The sequence below is a fragment of the Corythoichthys intestinalis genome, chromosome 5, assembly GCF_030265065.1.
Source record: "Corythoichthys intestinalis isolate RoL2023-P3 chromosome 5, ASM3026506v1, whole genome shotgun sequence".
Classification (NCBI taxonomy): domain Eukaryota; kingdom Metazoa; phylum Chordata; class Actinopteri; order Syngnathiformes; family Syngnathidae; genus Corythoichthys; species Corythoichthys intestinalis.
In genome coordinates, this window is record NC_080399.1 from 45,949,713 (window position 1) to 45,965,863 (window position 16,151).

Genomic DNA, 16,151 nt, shown 5'->3' on the forward strand with positions numbered 1-16,151 from the left:
TATGATTAATGACGTTATGTATAGGTGTTTGCGGTGTGTAGTGCGTGTTCTATTTACAGTATGTTTGCGCATGCATACACGTGTGTGATTTTTGTGTGTGATTTGTATGTGTGTGAGAAGCTTTGGTCCTTAAGGCCCACCCCTTCTCAGTCATGCGCCTCCCCTAAGCGCACATAAGTATAAAGGGCGCTGCAGCGGCGAACCTTGCAGTGAGAGAGAAAAGCAGCCAACAGGAGATCAGGCAGGTGACCTCAAGCGGACCGGAAGTGGGCAACGTCGGGAAAGGAAAACAAAGCACCTGATGGCCACGGAGGCACGGAGCTGCAACTGCAGCACGACCAGCAATGTTTCAGCGCCAGTGGAGGAGCCTACAGATGGCTTGGTAGCACTTCGTGTGCTCATATCAGTAGTCTACTTGCTGGTTTGTATGGCCGGGCTACTGGGAAACCTGTTAGTTCTCGTGCTTGTCAAAGTGCGTAGCTTCGGTGGTGGAGTGTATGGCCATCGCACCACCATCAACGTGTTCATCTTCAACCTGGCCATTACCGACCTGGGCTTTGTGCTGATGTTGCCCTTCTGGGCGGCAGACACCCTCTTGGACTTCAGCTGGCCTTTTGGTCATGTGATGTGCAAGCTGGTGCTGAGCGTAACGGTGATGAACATGTATGCCAGCGTCTTCTTCCTCACCGCCATGAGCGTCACGCGCTACCACTCTGTGGCATCTGCGCTGCAGCCACGCCTCGAGCGACGGAGGCATGGTTTGTCAGCGGGCTGGGCGGTGGCCGCGCTATGGGCAGGGGCCACCATGGCCACGGCCCCTGCTGCCATTTTTTCAACTGTCCGGCATGTCGCAGGAGACAGCTTGTGTCTGCTGGGTTTTCCAGAAGGCGGCATCTGGCTTGCACTTTACCACATGCAGAAGATTCTAGTGGGCTTTGTGGTGCCTCTGGGGGTGGTCTGTGCGAGCTATCTGTTGCTGCTACGCCTGCTACGCACGCACGGCAACACCAAGGGGCTTCGGCGGCACGCCCACGTCACTCGCGCTGTCGCTATCATTGTCTTGTCCTTCTTTCTCTGTTGGATACCCAACCAGGCTGTGACCCTGTGGGGCGTCCTTGTAAAGCTAAACCTGCTGCAGTGGGACCGTGCATACTATGTGGTGCATACGTACGTGCACCCTCTCAGTGTGTGCTTAGCGCACACCAATAGCTGCCTCAACCCACTGCTCTACTGCCTACTGCGACATGATTTCAGAACACGCCTTAGGGACATGTTCCGGAAGGTGCTGTCGCCTGCTGTGGTCCAACCACGTGCTCCGTCACCGCCCCAGGATGCACACAGCGATGGGATTCCGCTTAACAACTTGGACAACACAGAAAATTGCTAAATGTTGTTACTAACCGGTTGTGTTGGAGAATGAAGATGCCACATGACTCTGTGTGACTGTGCTTAAAGTTGAACTTTATTTTTATTATCACGCATTATTATTATTATTATTATTTTACATTGTGTGTGTATATATATATATATATAGACTGTATACATATATTTGCTAAGTTTTGATTACTTTTGTCATGGTTTGCTAGACAATTTGTGTTAAAAATGCTTAGAATGATCAGTTTTTAACCTATTTTAATTGGCCTTCATTCAGCCTCTTCGTTTTTACATAAAATTTATCACGTTCGTATGAGACTATTTTGTCTACTTGATAAATACTGTCCTTACTTTTTTAAAAGGTGTATTTTGAGTGATGTAGGTGACATATTTCTTTGTAAAATGTTATTCCAATATTTCCACTTTTTTCATCATGTGTAACTAAACAGCAAAATATACTATGTGTCAGGGGTTCTTAAACTTTTTGGCCTTGGGACCCAACGCAGCCCATTCACATATTTTCTAAATCCAGTAAACAAAAGTGCAAATTAAAATATTTAAAACAATGGTTACAAAAAATATTTTAAAGCATAAAAAGAATGCACAGATTACAACAGGAGGTGGACGTTGGACAGAGTAAAGTGAAAAATGAAGGTAACATTGAAGGTGAAATTCGCTCCCATTCACATTAATGCACTCTGCATGGTATGTTTCCTGGAAATACATTTTCACCACACGCTATAATATTCAATCCGCTGGTACATAGTTAGGTATTCTCGTAAAACACAACATATGTGCACTGTAAATAAGGTATATATGTCTAAGTTGGTATATTGCCGGCTCGTATAGACCCATAAATGTATTTTAAGCACGAGTTAAAAGTTTCAGTGCATTTTGAATTGTTATCTTCTTGCACAACTTTGATTCAAATTTTGCATGACATCAAAACCAATTGCAAAACAATCAGCTTTTTACGGAAACATTTGAGCGGCAACACCGCTAAAAGTGCAGCAGTCGTAACATAACCGTGACCTGAAATGCTGGCTGCCACGGCAATGATACCAAACGGATGATGGTGCTGCACATGAAAAGGCCTTTGATTACATCTTTTCTGAGTTACTGATACTGGCTTCCTGGCCAACAGCGAAAGGGGATTAAAACTGTTTTGCGCACAAACAAAAAGACTACGGGTTGTGGCTCAGCTCCTGACGTGATAGGAGGACAGGATAGAAGCCCTCATATGGTATTGTATGGCAAACCGCACGGCCAAGATAGTCACTGAGATTGACTATGACACTGACTAAATAGGTAATGGACCCATCGCAAAACCACGCCCCCAAATCATAAAAGTCGGGACACCTAGCTGTAGAGTTGCATTGGAATACCGTCTGGTCATGACTTAAAACATCCTTTTCCTAACTTTAAAATAGCAAAAACCTGATGGTTTAATGTTGAGCGTTTGGGTACCTGTAATTCCGACACCAGGTACCATGAAAGATTGGGGGCAGGAATTTTTGTGTGTGCCTTTTTCAAAGCCTAAAAGAAGGCTCTCAAAATGTACACTACGGATAAGGCTCTGTCGTCGACCACATAAACAACTGAATGTCAATAGTCACCCAAGGACACTTATGCTTGCTCAAAGGTAAGTTAATGAACCATATGAAAATAAAATAATATTTGATAGCATGTCGTAGAAACGTAGACTTAACCTAGGGTGACCAAACGTCCGTCCCCATTTGCCCGGACATGTCCACCTTTCACGTCGTGTTCTCGTCATCCGGCCGGGTTTTTATAAATTCATGATAATGTCTGGTTTTTATGATTTTTCACGGGACCAATTTGAAGAGAATCCCTCCGGCCGCTGGCGGGCAGCGCTTGCCTGCGTTGACGTGGCTCCTACTAGTAGGTGCGGGAGAAGAGTACAGTTAACCCCTTGTATCATGGGGCATTACCGCCATCTACTGGGTTGACGGTTTGGCAGGAGAACAGGCAGTTACGGACCACAATAAGGAGTAGTTCTAAGAGACGTTTATAGTGCTCTGTACACCTTTCTGTAAGTTTATCTCCTGTTAATGTCGCTAATGTGTCTTCTGTTTTATATTGGGTTAATACATGTACAAAGAGATGCAGTATGTTGTATTAGTCTTGTATTAATTGTTCTGCGTTCGTGTATATGGTTGAATGTTAGTATTATGTTCTAAGTAGGAGCGCCTGCCCAGTTGTTAAGAGTTTTTTTTTTTTTGCGATAAAAACGTATATAATGGCAACTGTTGACTTCTGTCGGAGCTTTGTACTGGCGTGATCTGTAAAATCCCGTTTGGTGTTGCATCGTTGCGCTACTGATGATTGTAAACTTTAATAGCAAAGTTTTATTTTGCCTCGTCTCCCGGTACTCGCTAATAGGGTAGCTATCAGTGAGCTAAGCCGCGCTAGGCATTATGGGAAACGTAGTTTTGAACTGCTTCGTTTGGAAACGTGGGTTGAATGGTTTGCCAGTTTATTTTAGTTATTGTTTGCATGCAATCTAGAACATTGAATGAGAACAAAAATTGAGTGGGAATAACAATTTCTCAATGACAATTGTCGTGATACTAATGTATAAAAATGTTTATGTGGCACATAGCCTACTGTGTGTCCGTATGTGTAGACCCGTGGAAATATAGTATAGTCACTATATTTCCACGGGTCTGCATAATATATATATTTTTGTCATTATTTCATTCGTTTTTTTTTTTGTTTTTTTTGCGTTTTTATTATGTTTTAGTAAGAATAAAGCCTGTTGAGTAAAAATGTATTCTTTATATATATTCTTTAATATTTAATAAAACTACATTTTTCTGTCCATACGGAGGAGGCACGCTTTAAACATGTTAAAATGATATCGGCATCTTTGAGTGAACTTCGTGTAAAATTCATGTATCTCGAGGTGTCCTCTTTTTTGGAAATCAAAATATGGTCACCCTACTTATCCATTAACATTAGCTTGCTAACATTTGAGTGCCGACTTGTTAACTAGCCTGTCAGTACCCAAATAGAATAAAATAGATCTAAGCTGTCAGGACGGCAGTACTGGAAGTCTAAAGTAAACACCACAAACTTTCTATTAAAAATAAGATTAATTCACGATTGGTCATGGACACACATGAAAGAAAGTTCTCCTCATGTACACACCTAGCATTTGGCTGCGGGCAACTCGAATGTACGCCGCTCTCTCAACGCTGAGCATTTATTTATTATGTGTTCATGTTACACATGTATGTTTTTAATGTAAGTTGTTTATTTAGCACCTCTGGATAATATTGAGAATCCAACTGAATGTAAATGACTGCTTATTCCTGGCCACAAAAGCTTTGGGAGAAAAATCTGACAGAACAAATGACATAATGTTACTAAGTAGCTAACGTTATAGATAGATATTCGGATTTTGGGGTTTCTGCTTTTTATGTTGCAAGTGGTAGCATTTCACCCCAATTATAATAATGGTCTCCTCTTTGTGAAGTTTAATAACATGGAAATACCACTCACTGCATACTGAAACCCGCTCTATCTGCTTCTAGATGAAATTCATTAAAAAACAAAACCAAAAACATTTAGTTTTTTAAAAAAAACTATTGCCTGTTCTATTGCCAGCTGTGGTCAAGCTCAGAGTGGCTAATCGGGAGGACCGGGACAATTCCCGGTGGGCTGACCTGACGTTTGGGCCTGTCGTAATATACATTTTTAATGAAGCTGTCAGTTCAACTCGTTAATAACAGCATTAACATTGTTGTGTAAATGTGTGCGTGAAAGGGTAAATGTTTGCTAATGTAAAGCGGTTTGGGCATGGTAAAAAACATGTCGATAAATGAGCTATATAGGTACTCTCCATTAACCACTTAAAAGTAAACGGGGCTTTGCGATAAGTCCATTGCAGAAATTTACAACAGAGTTACTCAAGGTGAGAAACACTGTAAAACAGACCAAATTGCTTCTACACACCGTGACTGCTGACATGTACAAGTTAATAATAAAATAAAGGAGGGTGGCACCCTATTCGGAACAATAAGATGCTGGACGAAAAATTTATATACTATGACACAACAGCCTTATCGTCTGGAGGGTAAAATGTATGACTGTATGTGCGAGTCATGTTTTTATCTTGTGAACAACTCTCAGTGTTATTAATAACAATTAAATAAAACAGTAATGGAGGTACGAGAGCAAAGAATGTACAATGGGGCAAACAAGTATTTAGTCAATCACTAATTGTGCAAGTTCTCCCACATGAAAATATTAAAGAGGCCTGTAATTGTCAACATGGGTAAACCTCAACCATGAGAGACAGAATGTGAAAACCCCCCAGAAAATCACATTGTTTGATTTTTAAAGAATTTATTTGCAAATCATGATGGAAAATATGTATTTGGTCAATACCAAAATTTCATCTCAATACTTTGTTATGTACCCTTTGTTGGCAATAACGGGGGCCAAACATTTTCTGTAACTCTTCACAAGCTTTTCACACACTGTTGCTGGTATTTTGGCCCATTCCTCCATGCAGATCTCTAGAGCAGTGATGTTTTGGGGCTGTCGTGGGGCAACACAGACTTTCAACTCCCTGCGCAGATTTTCTATGGGGTTGAGCTCTGGAGACTGGCTACGCCACTCCAGGACCTTGAAATGCTTCTTACGAAGCCACTACTTTGTTGCCCTGGCTGTGTGTTTGGGATCATTGTCATGCTGAAAGACCCAGCCACGTCTCATCTTCAATGCCCTTGCTGATGGAAGGAGATTTTCACTCAAAGTCTCTCGATACATGGCCCCATTCATTCTTTCCTTTACACAGATCAGTCGTCCTGGTCCCTTTGCAGAAAAACAGCCCCAAAGCATGATGTTACCACCCCCATGCTTCACAGTGGGTAAGGTGTTCTTCGGTTGCAATTCAGTATTCTTTCTCCTCCAAACACGAGAACCTGTGTTTCTACCAAAAAGTTCTATTTTGGTTTCATCTGACCATAACACATTCTTCCAGTCCTCTTCTGGATCATCCAAATGATCTCTAGCGAACCGCAGACGGGCCTGGACGTGTACTTTCTTCAGCAGGGGGACACGTCTGGCAGTGCAGGATTTGAGTCCCTGGCGGCGCATTGTGTTACTGATAGTAGCCTTTGTTACTGTGGTCCCAGCTCTCTGTAGGTCATTCACTAGGTCTCCCCGTGTGGTTCTGGGATTTTTGATCACAGTTCTTGCATGGAGCCCCAGATCGAGGGAGATTATCAGTGGTCTTGTATGTCTTCCATTTTCTAATAATTGCTCCCACAGTTGATTTCTTTACACCAAGCGTTTTACCTATTGCAGATTCAGTCTTCTCAGCCTGGTGCAGGTCTACAATTTTGTCTCTTGTGTCCTTCGACAGCTCTTTGGTCTTGGCCATAGTGGAGTTTGGAGTGTGACTGACTGAGATTGTGGACAGGTGTCTTTTATATCGATAATGAGTTAAAACAGGTGCCATTAATACAGGTAACGAGTGGAGCCTTGCTAGACCTCGTTAGAAAAAGTTAAGACCTCTTTGACAGCCAGAAATCTTGCTAGTTTGTAGGTGACCAAAAACTTATTTACCCATGTTGACAATTACAGGCCTCTCTAATCTTTTCAAGTAGGAGAACTTGCACAATTGGTTGTTGACTAAATACTTATTTGCCCCACTGTATTATCGTCCAAAAGACTTAGTCATACTGTAGTCATTTCAAAATGTGTTTGTCTTCATCTAGTTTTAGTCGACATATACTCAAAAGGTTTTCGTCTGTAACAATTAGTCAACAACAGTTTAGTCCAAAGATAAAAAGGTTTCCAACAATTTCGAATGAACATTGACTGGTATGCACATATTGTAGTGTCTACAAGGACAATGCCATGTTGTTGATAATACACACTCCGCTAGAAAACTGTACATTATTTTCAATTAATTACGACCAACTGGACGCCAGGAATGTATTTAAAAAAAAAAAAAGCGAGTTTAAGAGGACACGCTCACGCTTAGCAATAACCTAATGCTAACGCGAACGTTGTGCTAATGCTATGAGTTACATTTAGTTTGTGATAATCACTTGGCACAGCCCTTGAAAGGCTAAAGCAACTTTGCATATTCTCTCTTGCCAAGACAAGAAAACAAAAGTTCAATTTTGGTTTCATCTGACCATAACACTAATGACCAAAATATCGATATTTCAATCCAGCGCGTTAAGTTTTAGGTATCGATCCCCAAGCAAAAGTATCGATATTTGGAATTAATATACAGTATTATATTTTCTTTGTCTATTTTTCGGCTATATTTTTGTGCACACTTTATGTACTACTTTTCCCTTTTGCCTTCTACACGCACGTAAGCAGTGCACGCACATAAGCAGTGCACCGGCGTCTGCTCCCGCCCCCATTTACGTCCCTATCCTGTGTATCGATCAGCATGCTTTTCCTCCGCCCCTCTCACGAGGCACCAACACAGCCACAACAAACATTTGGAAGCTGATAGGCTGGTAGTATGGCTGCGGCATTGACGACGGAACGTAAAAGTCTGGTTTGGACATATTTCAATTCAATAAATAGCAACGAGGCTAAGTGCACAGTTTGTGCCAAAACTGTCAGATATTGTGGTAATACCACAAACCTCACAAAACACCTTAAAAACGTGTATCCCGAAGCACATGACGAATTGAATGAGAAACGTGCTGCTCAAGCCGAGAAGGACACGAGAAAAAAAGAACACGCCGCCGAAGCAAAAGCAAAGCTCTTCAGAAGTGTCGTTTGCGAAAGGCAGGACTTATCTAGGTAATGTAGGTGCTAATAGATAATCAGAGACGATATAAGCATTAGTGGCTGATGTGCAATATGAAACGATAAATATGGCGTTTTTGTCATCTTCCATAAAAAGAATTTTGCAGCACCATTGAATATGCTTTGTAATGGGAAGTTATAGCTACAGTACATCTTGTTTGTGAAAAGCAAAGTTCATACCACATTATATAAAAAAGGTAAAATGACCATAGTGACATATTTAACAATGAAGTATTACTGTAACCTAAATGTGAGTCTCCATTTTATTAATTTTTGATACAATGAGGACAAATCAGCCCACATCACATTCCATAGGAAGTGAACTACTAGCAAGCAAGTTGGGTATAGAAAATATATGAATTATTACTTAACATTTTAAATAGACACATCTCCCCTTACTGTATTTCTAACATTAGCTATTATTACTTTTTTTTTTTTTTTTTTTAAATTGCAAGTGACTATTGTATATTGGATTTGTTTTTAATGATGTATGATTAGAGGGTGGTAACATTCATTCATTCATTTTCCATGCCGCTTTTCCTCACGAGGGTCGCGGAGGTGCTGGAGCCTATCCCAGCTAACTACGGGCAGTAGGCAGGGGACACCCTGAACTGGTTGCCAGCCAATCACAGGGTACAAGGAGACATACAACCATTCACGCACACACTCATACCTACGGACAATTTAGAGTGTTCAATCAGCCTACCGTGCATGTTTTGGGGATGTGGGAGGAACCCGGAGTTCCCGGAGGAAACCCACGCAGGCACGGGGAGAACATGCAAACTCCACACAGGAAGGCCGAAGCCCGGGATTGAACCCTTGATCTCAGAACTGCGAGGCAGCCGTGCTAACCACTCAGCCACCGTGCCGCCAGGGCGGTAACATGCTACTATTAATTCCTTCTTTAATCAGATTCAAAATATTTAACTTAGGTAGATTAAAATTTGATCAAATACAACGTGTAGCAGGGAAATGTTCTGTGCGTATGAATTTAAGGGTCATATTTAAAGAGTGAGACTGACTAATCAGATTTTGTTGTTGATGGATTGGTTTGTGAGTTTGTAGGGAAACTGCTTTGCTAGTTATTAAAAGCAGAAGTTTTTCCATTGCAATGCATATTTGGCACAAAGAGACTTATTAGTTTTTGAGTGCTTGCTGTAGTTTTACATTAGATATCATCAGAATGGCTGAGAACTCTGCAGGGTTTTATATACATATATGCATATATATATACTGTATATACACTCACCGGCCACTTTATTAGGTACACCATGCTAGTAACGGGTTGGACCCCCTTTTGCCTTCAGAACTGCCTCAATTCTTCGTGGCATAGATTCAACAAGGTGCTGGAAGCATTCCTCAGAGAGTTTGGTCCATATTGACATGATGGCATCACACGGTGCAGATTTGTCGGCTGCACATCCATGATGCGAATCTCCCGTTCCACCACATCCCAAAGATGCTCTATTGGATTGAGATCTGGAGACTGTGGAGGCCATTTGGGTACAGTGAACTCATTGTCATGTTCAAGAAACCAGTCTGAGATGATTCCAGCTTTATGACATGGCAGATTATCCTGCTGAAAGTAGCCATCAGAAGTTGGGTAGATTGTGGTCATAAAGGGATGGACATAGTCAGCAACAATACTCAGGTAGGCTGTGACGTTCCAACGATGCTCAATTGGTACCAAGGGGCCCAAAGAGTGCATAGAAAATATTTCCCACACCATTACACTACCACCACCACCAGCCTGAACCGTTGATACAAGGCAGGATGGATCCATGCTTTCATGTTGTTGATGCCAAATTCTGACCCTACCATCCGAATGTCGCAGCAGAAATCGAGACTCATCAGACCAGGCAACATTTTTCCAATCTTCTATTGTCCAATTTCGATGAGCTTGTGCAAATTGTAGCCTCAGTTTCCTGTTCTTAGCTGAAAGGAGTGGCACCCGGCGTGGTCTTCTGCTGCTGTAGCCCATCTGCCTCAAAGTTCGACGTACTGTGCGTTCAGAGATGCTCTTTTGCCTACCTTGGTTGTAATGGGTGGTTATTTGATCCACTGTTGCCTTTCTATCAGCTCGAACTAGTCTGGCCATTCTCCTCTGACCTCTGGCATCAACAAGGCATTTCCGCCCACAGAACTGCCACACACTGGATATTTTTTCTTTTTCGGACCATTGTCTGTAAACCCTAGAGATGGTTATGCGTGAAAATCCCAGTAGATCAGCAGTTTCTGAAATAAGCAGACCAGCCCTTCTGGCACCAACAACCATGCCACGTTCAAAGTCACTCAAATCACCTTTCTTCCCCATACTGATACTCGGTTTGAACTGCAGGAGATTGTCTTAAACCATGTCTACATGCCTAAATGCACTGAGTTGCCTCCATGTGATTGGCTGATTAGAAATCAAGTGTTAACATGCAGTTGGACAGGTGTACCTAATAAAGTGGCGGGTGAGTGTATACAGTGGGGAGAACAAGTATTTGTCCCATTGGCAGTGTATCAAATACTTGTTCTCCCCACTGTATGTATATATATATATATATATATATAAAAAATATGAACTTCCGGTATCGATATCGCAATATTTGGCCTTGGTATTACTTGGTATCGGATCGAATCCAAAATCGCTGGTATCGCCCATCACTACATAACACATTCTCCCAGTCATCTTCTGGATCATCCAAATGCTCTCTAGCGAACCGCAGACGGGCCCGGATGTGTACTTTTTTCAACAGGGGGACATGTCTGGCAGTGCAGGATTTGAGTCCCTGGTGGCGCATTGTGTTACTGATAGTAGCCTTTATTCCTGTGGTCCCAGCTCTCTGTAGGTCATTCACTAGGTCCCCCCGTGTGGCTCTGGGATTTTTGCTCACCGTTCTTGTTATCATTTTGACGCCACGGGGTGAGATCTTGCATGGAGCCCCAGATCGAGGGAGATTATCAGTGGTCTTGTATGTCTTCAATTTTCTGATAATTGCTCCCACAGTTGATTTCTTTACACCAAGCGTTTTACCTATTGCAGATTCAGTCTTCCCAGCCTGGTGAAGGTCTACAATTTTGTCTCTGGTGTTCTTCGACAGCTCTTTGGTCTTGGCCATAGTGGAGTTTGGAGTGTGACTGACTGAGGTTGTGGACAGGTGTCTTTTCTACCGATAATGAGTTAAAACAGGTTCCATTAATACAGGTAACGAGGTGAGCCTCGTTAGACCTCATTAGAAGTTAGACCTCTTTGACAGCCAGAAATCTTGCTTTTTGTAAGTCACCAAATACTTATTTTCCACTCTAATTTGGAAATAAATTCTTTAAAAATCAAACTGTGATTTTCTGTTTTTTTCCACATTCTGTCTCTCATGGTTGAGGTTTAACCATGTTGACAATTACAGGCCTCTCTAATCTTTTAAAGTAGGAGAATTTGTACAATTGGTTGTTGACTAAATACTTATTTGCCCTATTGTATGTGTAAATCCAAATGACAATTTGAGTGTTAAACATGGTGACTACTAAAAGAGAAGAAAAATGAAAAGACAGACAGAAATTGCCGAAGAGTGTAAGTACAGACCGTAAAGGCAGCGCTTCCAGGTCCTCGTTCCTTTTTGGATTTCAAACAGGAGATGTCAGAAAAATTGCCACATGGGAAAGTGGTGTCTTTTTGATCCTTCGTCATTAACTCTTCCTATCATTGTAAAGTAGAATTCACCAAGCATTGGATTGTTCACCTGTAGACCGTCATAAGACAAGTTAGTTCTATTTTGATCATCATTTTGATGTGTTGACACCTGTTCAGTACAAAAGTAGACATTTTGTGTATGTGCTTGGCTGAGAAGTCATTGGTGTGAGGCTACCATCTGTGGGATTATGATGAAACTCCTCCAAATCAGAATCCCGTATGGATGTGGTGATACCGCAGTGTCGCAACCCTCCGACACAGAACATGAGTCACGCCCTTGGCTGGCAGTAAAAGTATACCCTCATGTTAGGGACTCTTCTTTAAAGTCCGCGGGCATTCTACCAAGGTTTGGAAATGGGCGGAAGGAAGAAAGAATACAGCAACAATAATAACACACGCTTTCGGCATGAAGAAAAAAAAAAAGACACCGTAACAGAATGATTTTATTTTTTCAGCACTGATGATGCTCACAGTAGTCATGTTAGATGGGGATTACAGCAGTCTGTTTAGTTCCTGCCCTGGCTCTCTCAATCACTGACTGTCCTCTGAGCTGCTTGCTTTCTATTTGTAGAAAACAAAGGAGGGGTGACATGAGAGTATTGCTTTGTATTTGTAAGTAGTGATATCCTCCCCCAGTGCCTTCTACACTCACACATGAAACAGCTCAGACCTCAGAGTTCTCGTGGAGTGGCAAAGTGAAGGAGGCATTGCTCAAAAACATTGTGCGCAAGATAAAGAGGAGTAAATCAGCAGGTGGGAGGGGAGATTTGAAGAAAAAAAAAAAAAAGAAAGGCCAAAAATAAAAGCCTGGGTAAAAAGCAAGAGGCGGTCTGCCAACATAAAAGGTAGTTTAGTGGCGACTGATCAGCGTTGAACATTTACACCAAAGCCATGCAAAGAAAAGCTCATGTTTGATTGACATGCACACAGCAATACAAGCTAAACATATAGAGCAGGAATCCCCATCATGGCAAAGAAGACAATCAATCCCATTTTTGAACTGTCTATTTACAGAGAGAAGATCTGTGGATCACTGTTGTCGTCCTCAGGCCCAGCCTACACAAACAATAATATAGAAACTGACAAATAGCAATAAAAGAGCATTCCCTCTCTCCAAAAAGAGGCTACGTCTACATTCTTAAATCACTGGTATATATGTATATCTTTTCTTTTTTTTCACCTTCTCCTAGTCATTGAGGAAAAGATTCATCATTCAGCTAAAATTAGATCTTGTTTTTCTTCAAATGATGCCCCATTTAGAAACACACAAGAGGGTAATAATAAATAACATTCAACTGACCTAACAGCTTTGTTCATATAAATAGTCAAGTTATAATAAATTAGGAAATGACACTGTGAGATGAATAAATAAGGGCCAAAATACAAAAATAAGCACATTTATCACATTAGAATGTTTGTTTGTAATTCATATTCCTACTGCTGGTAAGTATGTGAGAGAGAGGTCTGAATGGAGAACTGAAGACAAAGTGCTGCAGAGAACATGAAAGACAAAAATGACAATGAGACCAAAAATACAAATGTTTGTTGTCCTCTTGGCTAGCTAAACATCTTGTCACAACGAGACAACTCTGACTTTGTACATCAGAAATCACAGCAGTCTGTACAACACAATAAATCATTCATTTTCAGCTACCCACCCACATGTCCACTTTGTTGTGCCCCACCCCCAAACTGCCCTCCTACCACCTCGTCTTGCTGAAATCACAGTTCCAGTTCATTTGCAGCAGTAATGGTATTCCAGATCAAGTCAGAATTTTACACACTGTCAAATAAAAGCACAAAAAACAAACAAAAAAACCCCTACAATCCAGTAAGCGTCGTCTCCGTCTCCTGCTTATCTTCTTGGAAATACATCCCAGAGTTTAGAGTGCATACTGGACAAGTGCTGGTATGCATGATGAGTCTCTTAGCAAAATGCTTGTTTTCTGAGCAAGGGTGCATGGTGGGTTTGGGATGCGGGGGTGCACATTAGGGCTCGGGAACACCAATGGTATTTTTAACTACTACTGTCAGGGCACACGGGAAAGGGAAAGACGAAGGTAAAAGTCTGCATGAAGGATGTGTTTCCATGGTAACCCAAACAAGTCAAAAGCATTCCTCCACGTGCACATCCGTCTCTTGGCTGGCTCTCAGGATGGGACGGTAAAGGGGGAGGGAGTGAACTTAATAGGTTTTCTGGATAAGTCCTGGGATGAGAGACAAGTGAGGTTAGCACACACGTGAGCAGCACAAAGAAAGGAGGCAAAAGGATGGCAAAATGTCGCGTTCTCTATCTAGTTGGGATCTAGTGACTCCTCTTGTAGTGTCAACTGGACCAGCGCACATTTGGACGCATGGTTTTCCTGCTCGTGCCTGCGGACGTGCGCAGGCGAGGGGCAGCGCTTGGATGGGACCTGGCCGTTCTTCTCGTCTGAAAAGAGGCGTCGGATTATGGCAAAGTCACTTGAGGGAGGCTGCCAAGGGACACGGGGGTGAGGCAAGAAAAGGAAATGGAAAGAGAGAGTATGGGCGCTAAGGTGTCACTAATATTCTCAAGAAGTGGGTGCGTCTGATTGATTTGATTAAAGGTAGCACGGTGGTGTAGTGCTTCGCAGATTCGCATCAATGAGGTGTGCTATAAGGCAGTGTCTTTCAACCAGTGTGCCGTGGCACATTAGTGTGCCGTGAGAGATCGTCAGGTGTGCCGCGAAAAATTCTTCAATATCGTTTTTGTTTTTACATCGTTGGGCGGAGTTGCAGTAGGAAGGAAGGATTAGGTAGAAGGTTGCGGTCATGTGCAGATGAGCGAGGTATTGTGTACTGCTCAGATTTCTAGCCATCAGCCACCTTATCCATGTGTGATGACTGCCAATCCTCCCATCTGTGTTTTATCCTAATGTGTTTTATTCCAACACATTGTTGAGGACAGCAAGGTGGCTGATGGCTAGGAATCCGATCAGTTTTTGAACGCGACAAGAGCAGCTATCCAACAGGGCCATGGCGCCACGCAAGTTTAAACGTCATCTCCAAGCGAAACAGTCATCGCTTCAAAACAAGTTGTAGGACTATTTTTTTTTTTTGCCTTCGTGAAAACACAGAGAAACAGGCAATTTTTTGGACAAAAACTACAAAGGTAAATTTGAAAGCCCTCAAATCTAGTTACCTTGTTGCTGAACTTGTTGCTAAATCCAAAAAGTCCCACACTGTGACAGAGACATTAATACTATCTGCCTGCAAAGCCATTGTCAGTGAAATGTTTGGCCCTGCTGCGTTTAAAGACATTGCTAAAGTCCCTCGTCTGATAATTCTGAGCTTTTCAAGCCTACCTGCTATTAAAAAAAACAAAAAAAACCCAGAGTGACTGAGAGCTGTTGAAGAAGATTCCTGCCAGGATATTGGCATTGTGTTCATCTAAACAGGCTCAAGTTTCATACTAAGTATAAATATTGAGAAATTATTTTATAATTAAAGTTACTGTACAAAAAGTAATTCTGGAACATTTTTGGTTTGTGGTGTGCTGCGGGATTTTTTCCAATGTAAAAATGGGCCGTGACTCAGAAAAGATTGAAAACCACTGTTATAAGGCACAAAGAATATTTATCTCTCACTTTAACCTCGCCATGTGCCGGTATGATATTCTGACGGTATCATAACCTTAAGCCAAAATATCACGGTATTATAATTACAGCTCTAAAATGTGTTACTTTGAGATATCTGGGTTTAAAAAAAAAAACAAACAAAAAAAACATCTTTCTTCCATTGAACAGCATTTTTATTTTCCCAAACATAATAGCAAATTGGAAAATAAGTATAATGTTAAGTTAAAGATATATATTCTAAATAAAATTAAAATAAATGCAGTACTTGAGGTGAGCATGAACCCACAGACACAACTCAAAATTATTACCGTCAGAAAAAAAAGAAGTAATTATTTTCATAAAAAGCACGTGTGTTTGACTCCATCATGTTTACATTATACACACACACTCTTATTCTCAACACAGACAGTTGCCAGAGAGAAAAAACACCACATGTTACCACCGCTGGACACACTAAACACGTTAACTTCGTGTTAACTCTCGTACCTGGTGGGAAACGTCCATGACACTGTTTACCAACCTTTAATTTTGTATAAATGCAAAATCACATTGGAGGTATTGCCTCCTCGGCAGTCACCCTCCGCCAACATTTTTAGCTGTTGGTTTGCCCTCCCCTAAGCCGTGGCCGACTGTAACTTTTCTGTAGCCGAAGTAGTCCCATTCCAGCGATTTCATTCTCTTTAATGGGGGAAAAA

At 41.8% G+C, this 16,151-nt stretch overlaps 2 protein-coding genes across 6 annotated transcripts in view; one reads left to right on the forward strand and one right to left on the reverse strand.

Annotated features, from left to right (window-relative positions):
• Positions 1-244: 244 nt before the first annotated feature.
• rxfp3.3b (relaxin family peptide receptor 3.3b) lies at positions 245-1,387 on the forward strand. The gene has a single exon (XM_057837520.1). It carries the CDS (start codon positions 302-304, stop codon positions 1,385-1,387), a length of 1,086 nt encoding a protein of 361 aa, XP_057693503.1. The 5' UTR covers positions 245-301.
• Positions 1,388-12,287: 10,900 nt separating this feature from the next.
• Positions 12,288-16,151, reverse strand: part of LOC130915895 (serine/threonine-protein kinase BRSK2) — a 358,279-nt gene continuing 354,415 nt past the window's right edge. For 4 of the 5 annotated variants that reach the window (XM_057836082.1, XM_057836081.1, XM_057836085.1 and 1 more), the window contains one exon: positions 12,288-14,288. In XM_057836082.1, coding sequence (XP_057692065.1) covers positions 14,152-14,288 — 137 coding nt within the window. In that variant the 3' untranslated portion in view covers positions 12,288-14,151. The remainder of the gene's footprint in view (positions 14,289-16,151) is intronic. The other variant, XM_057836083.1, reaches the window with a different exon arrangement.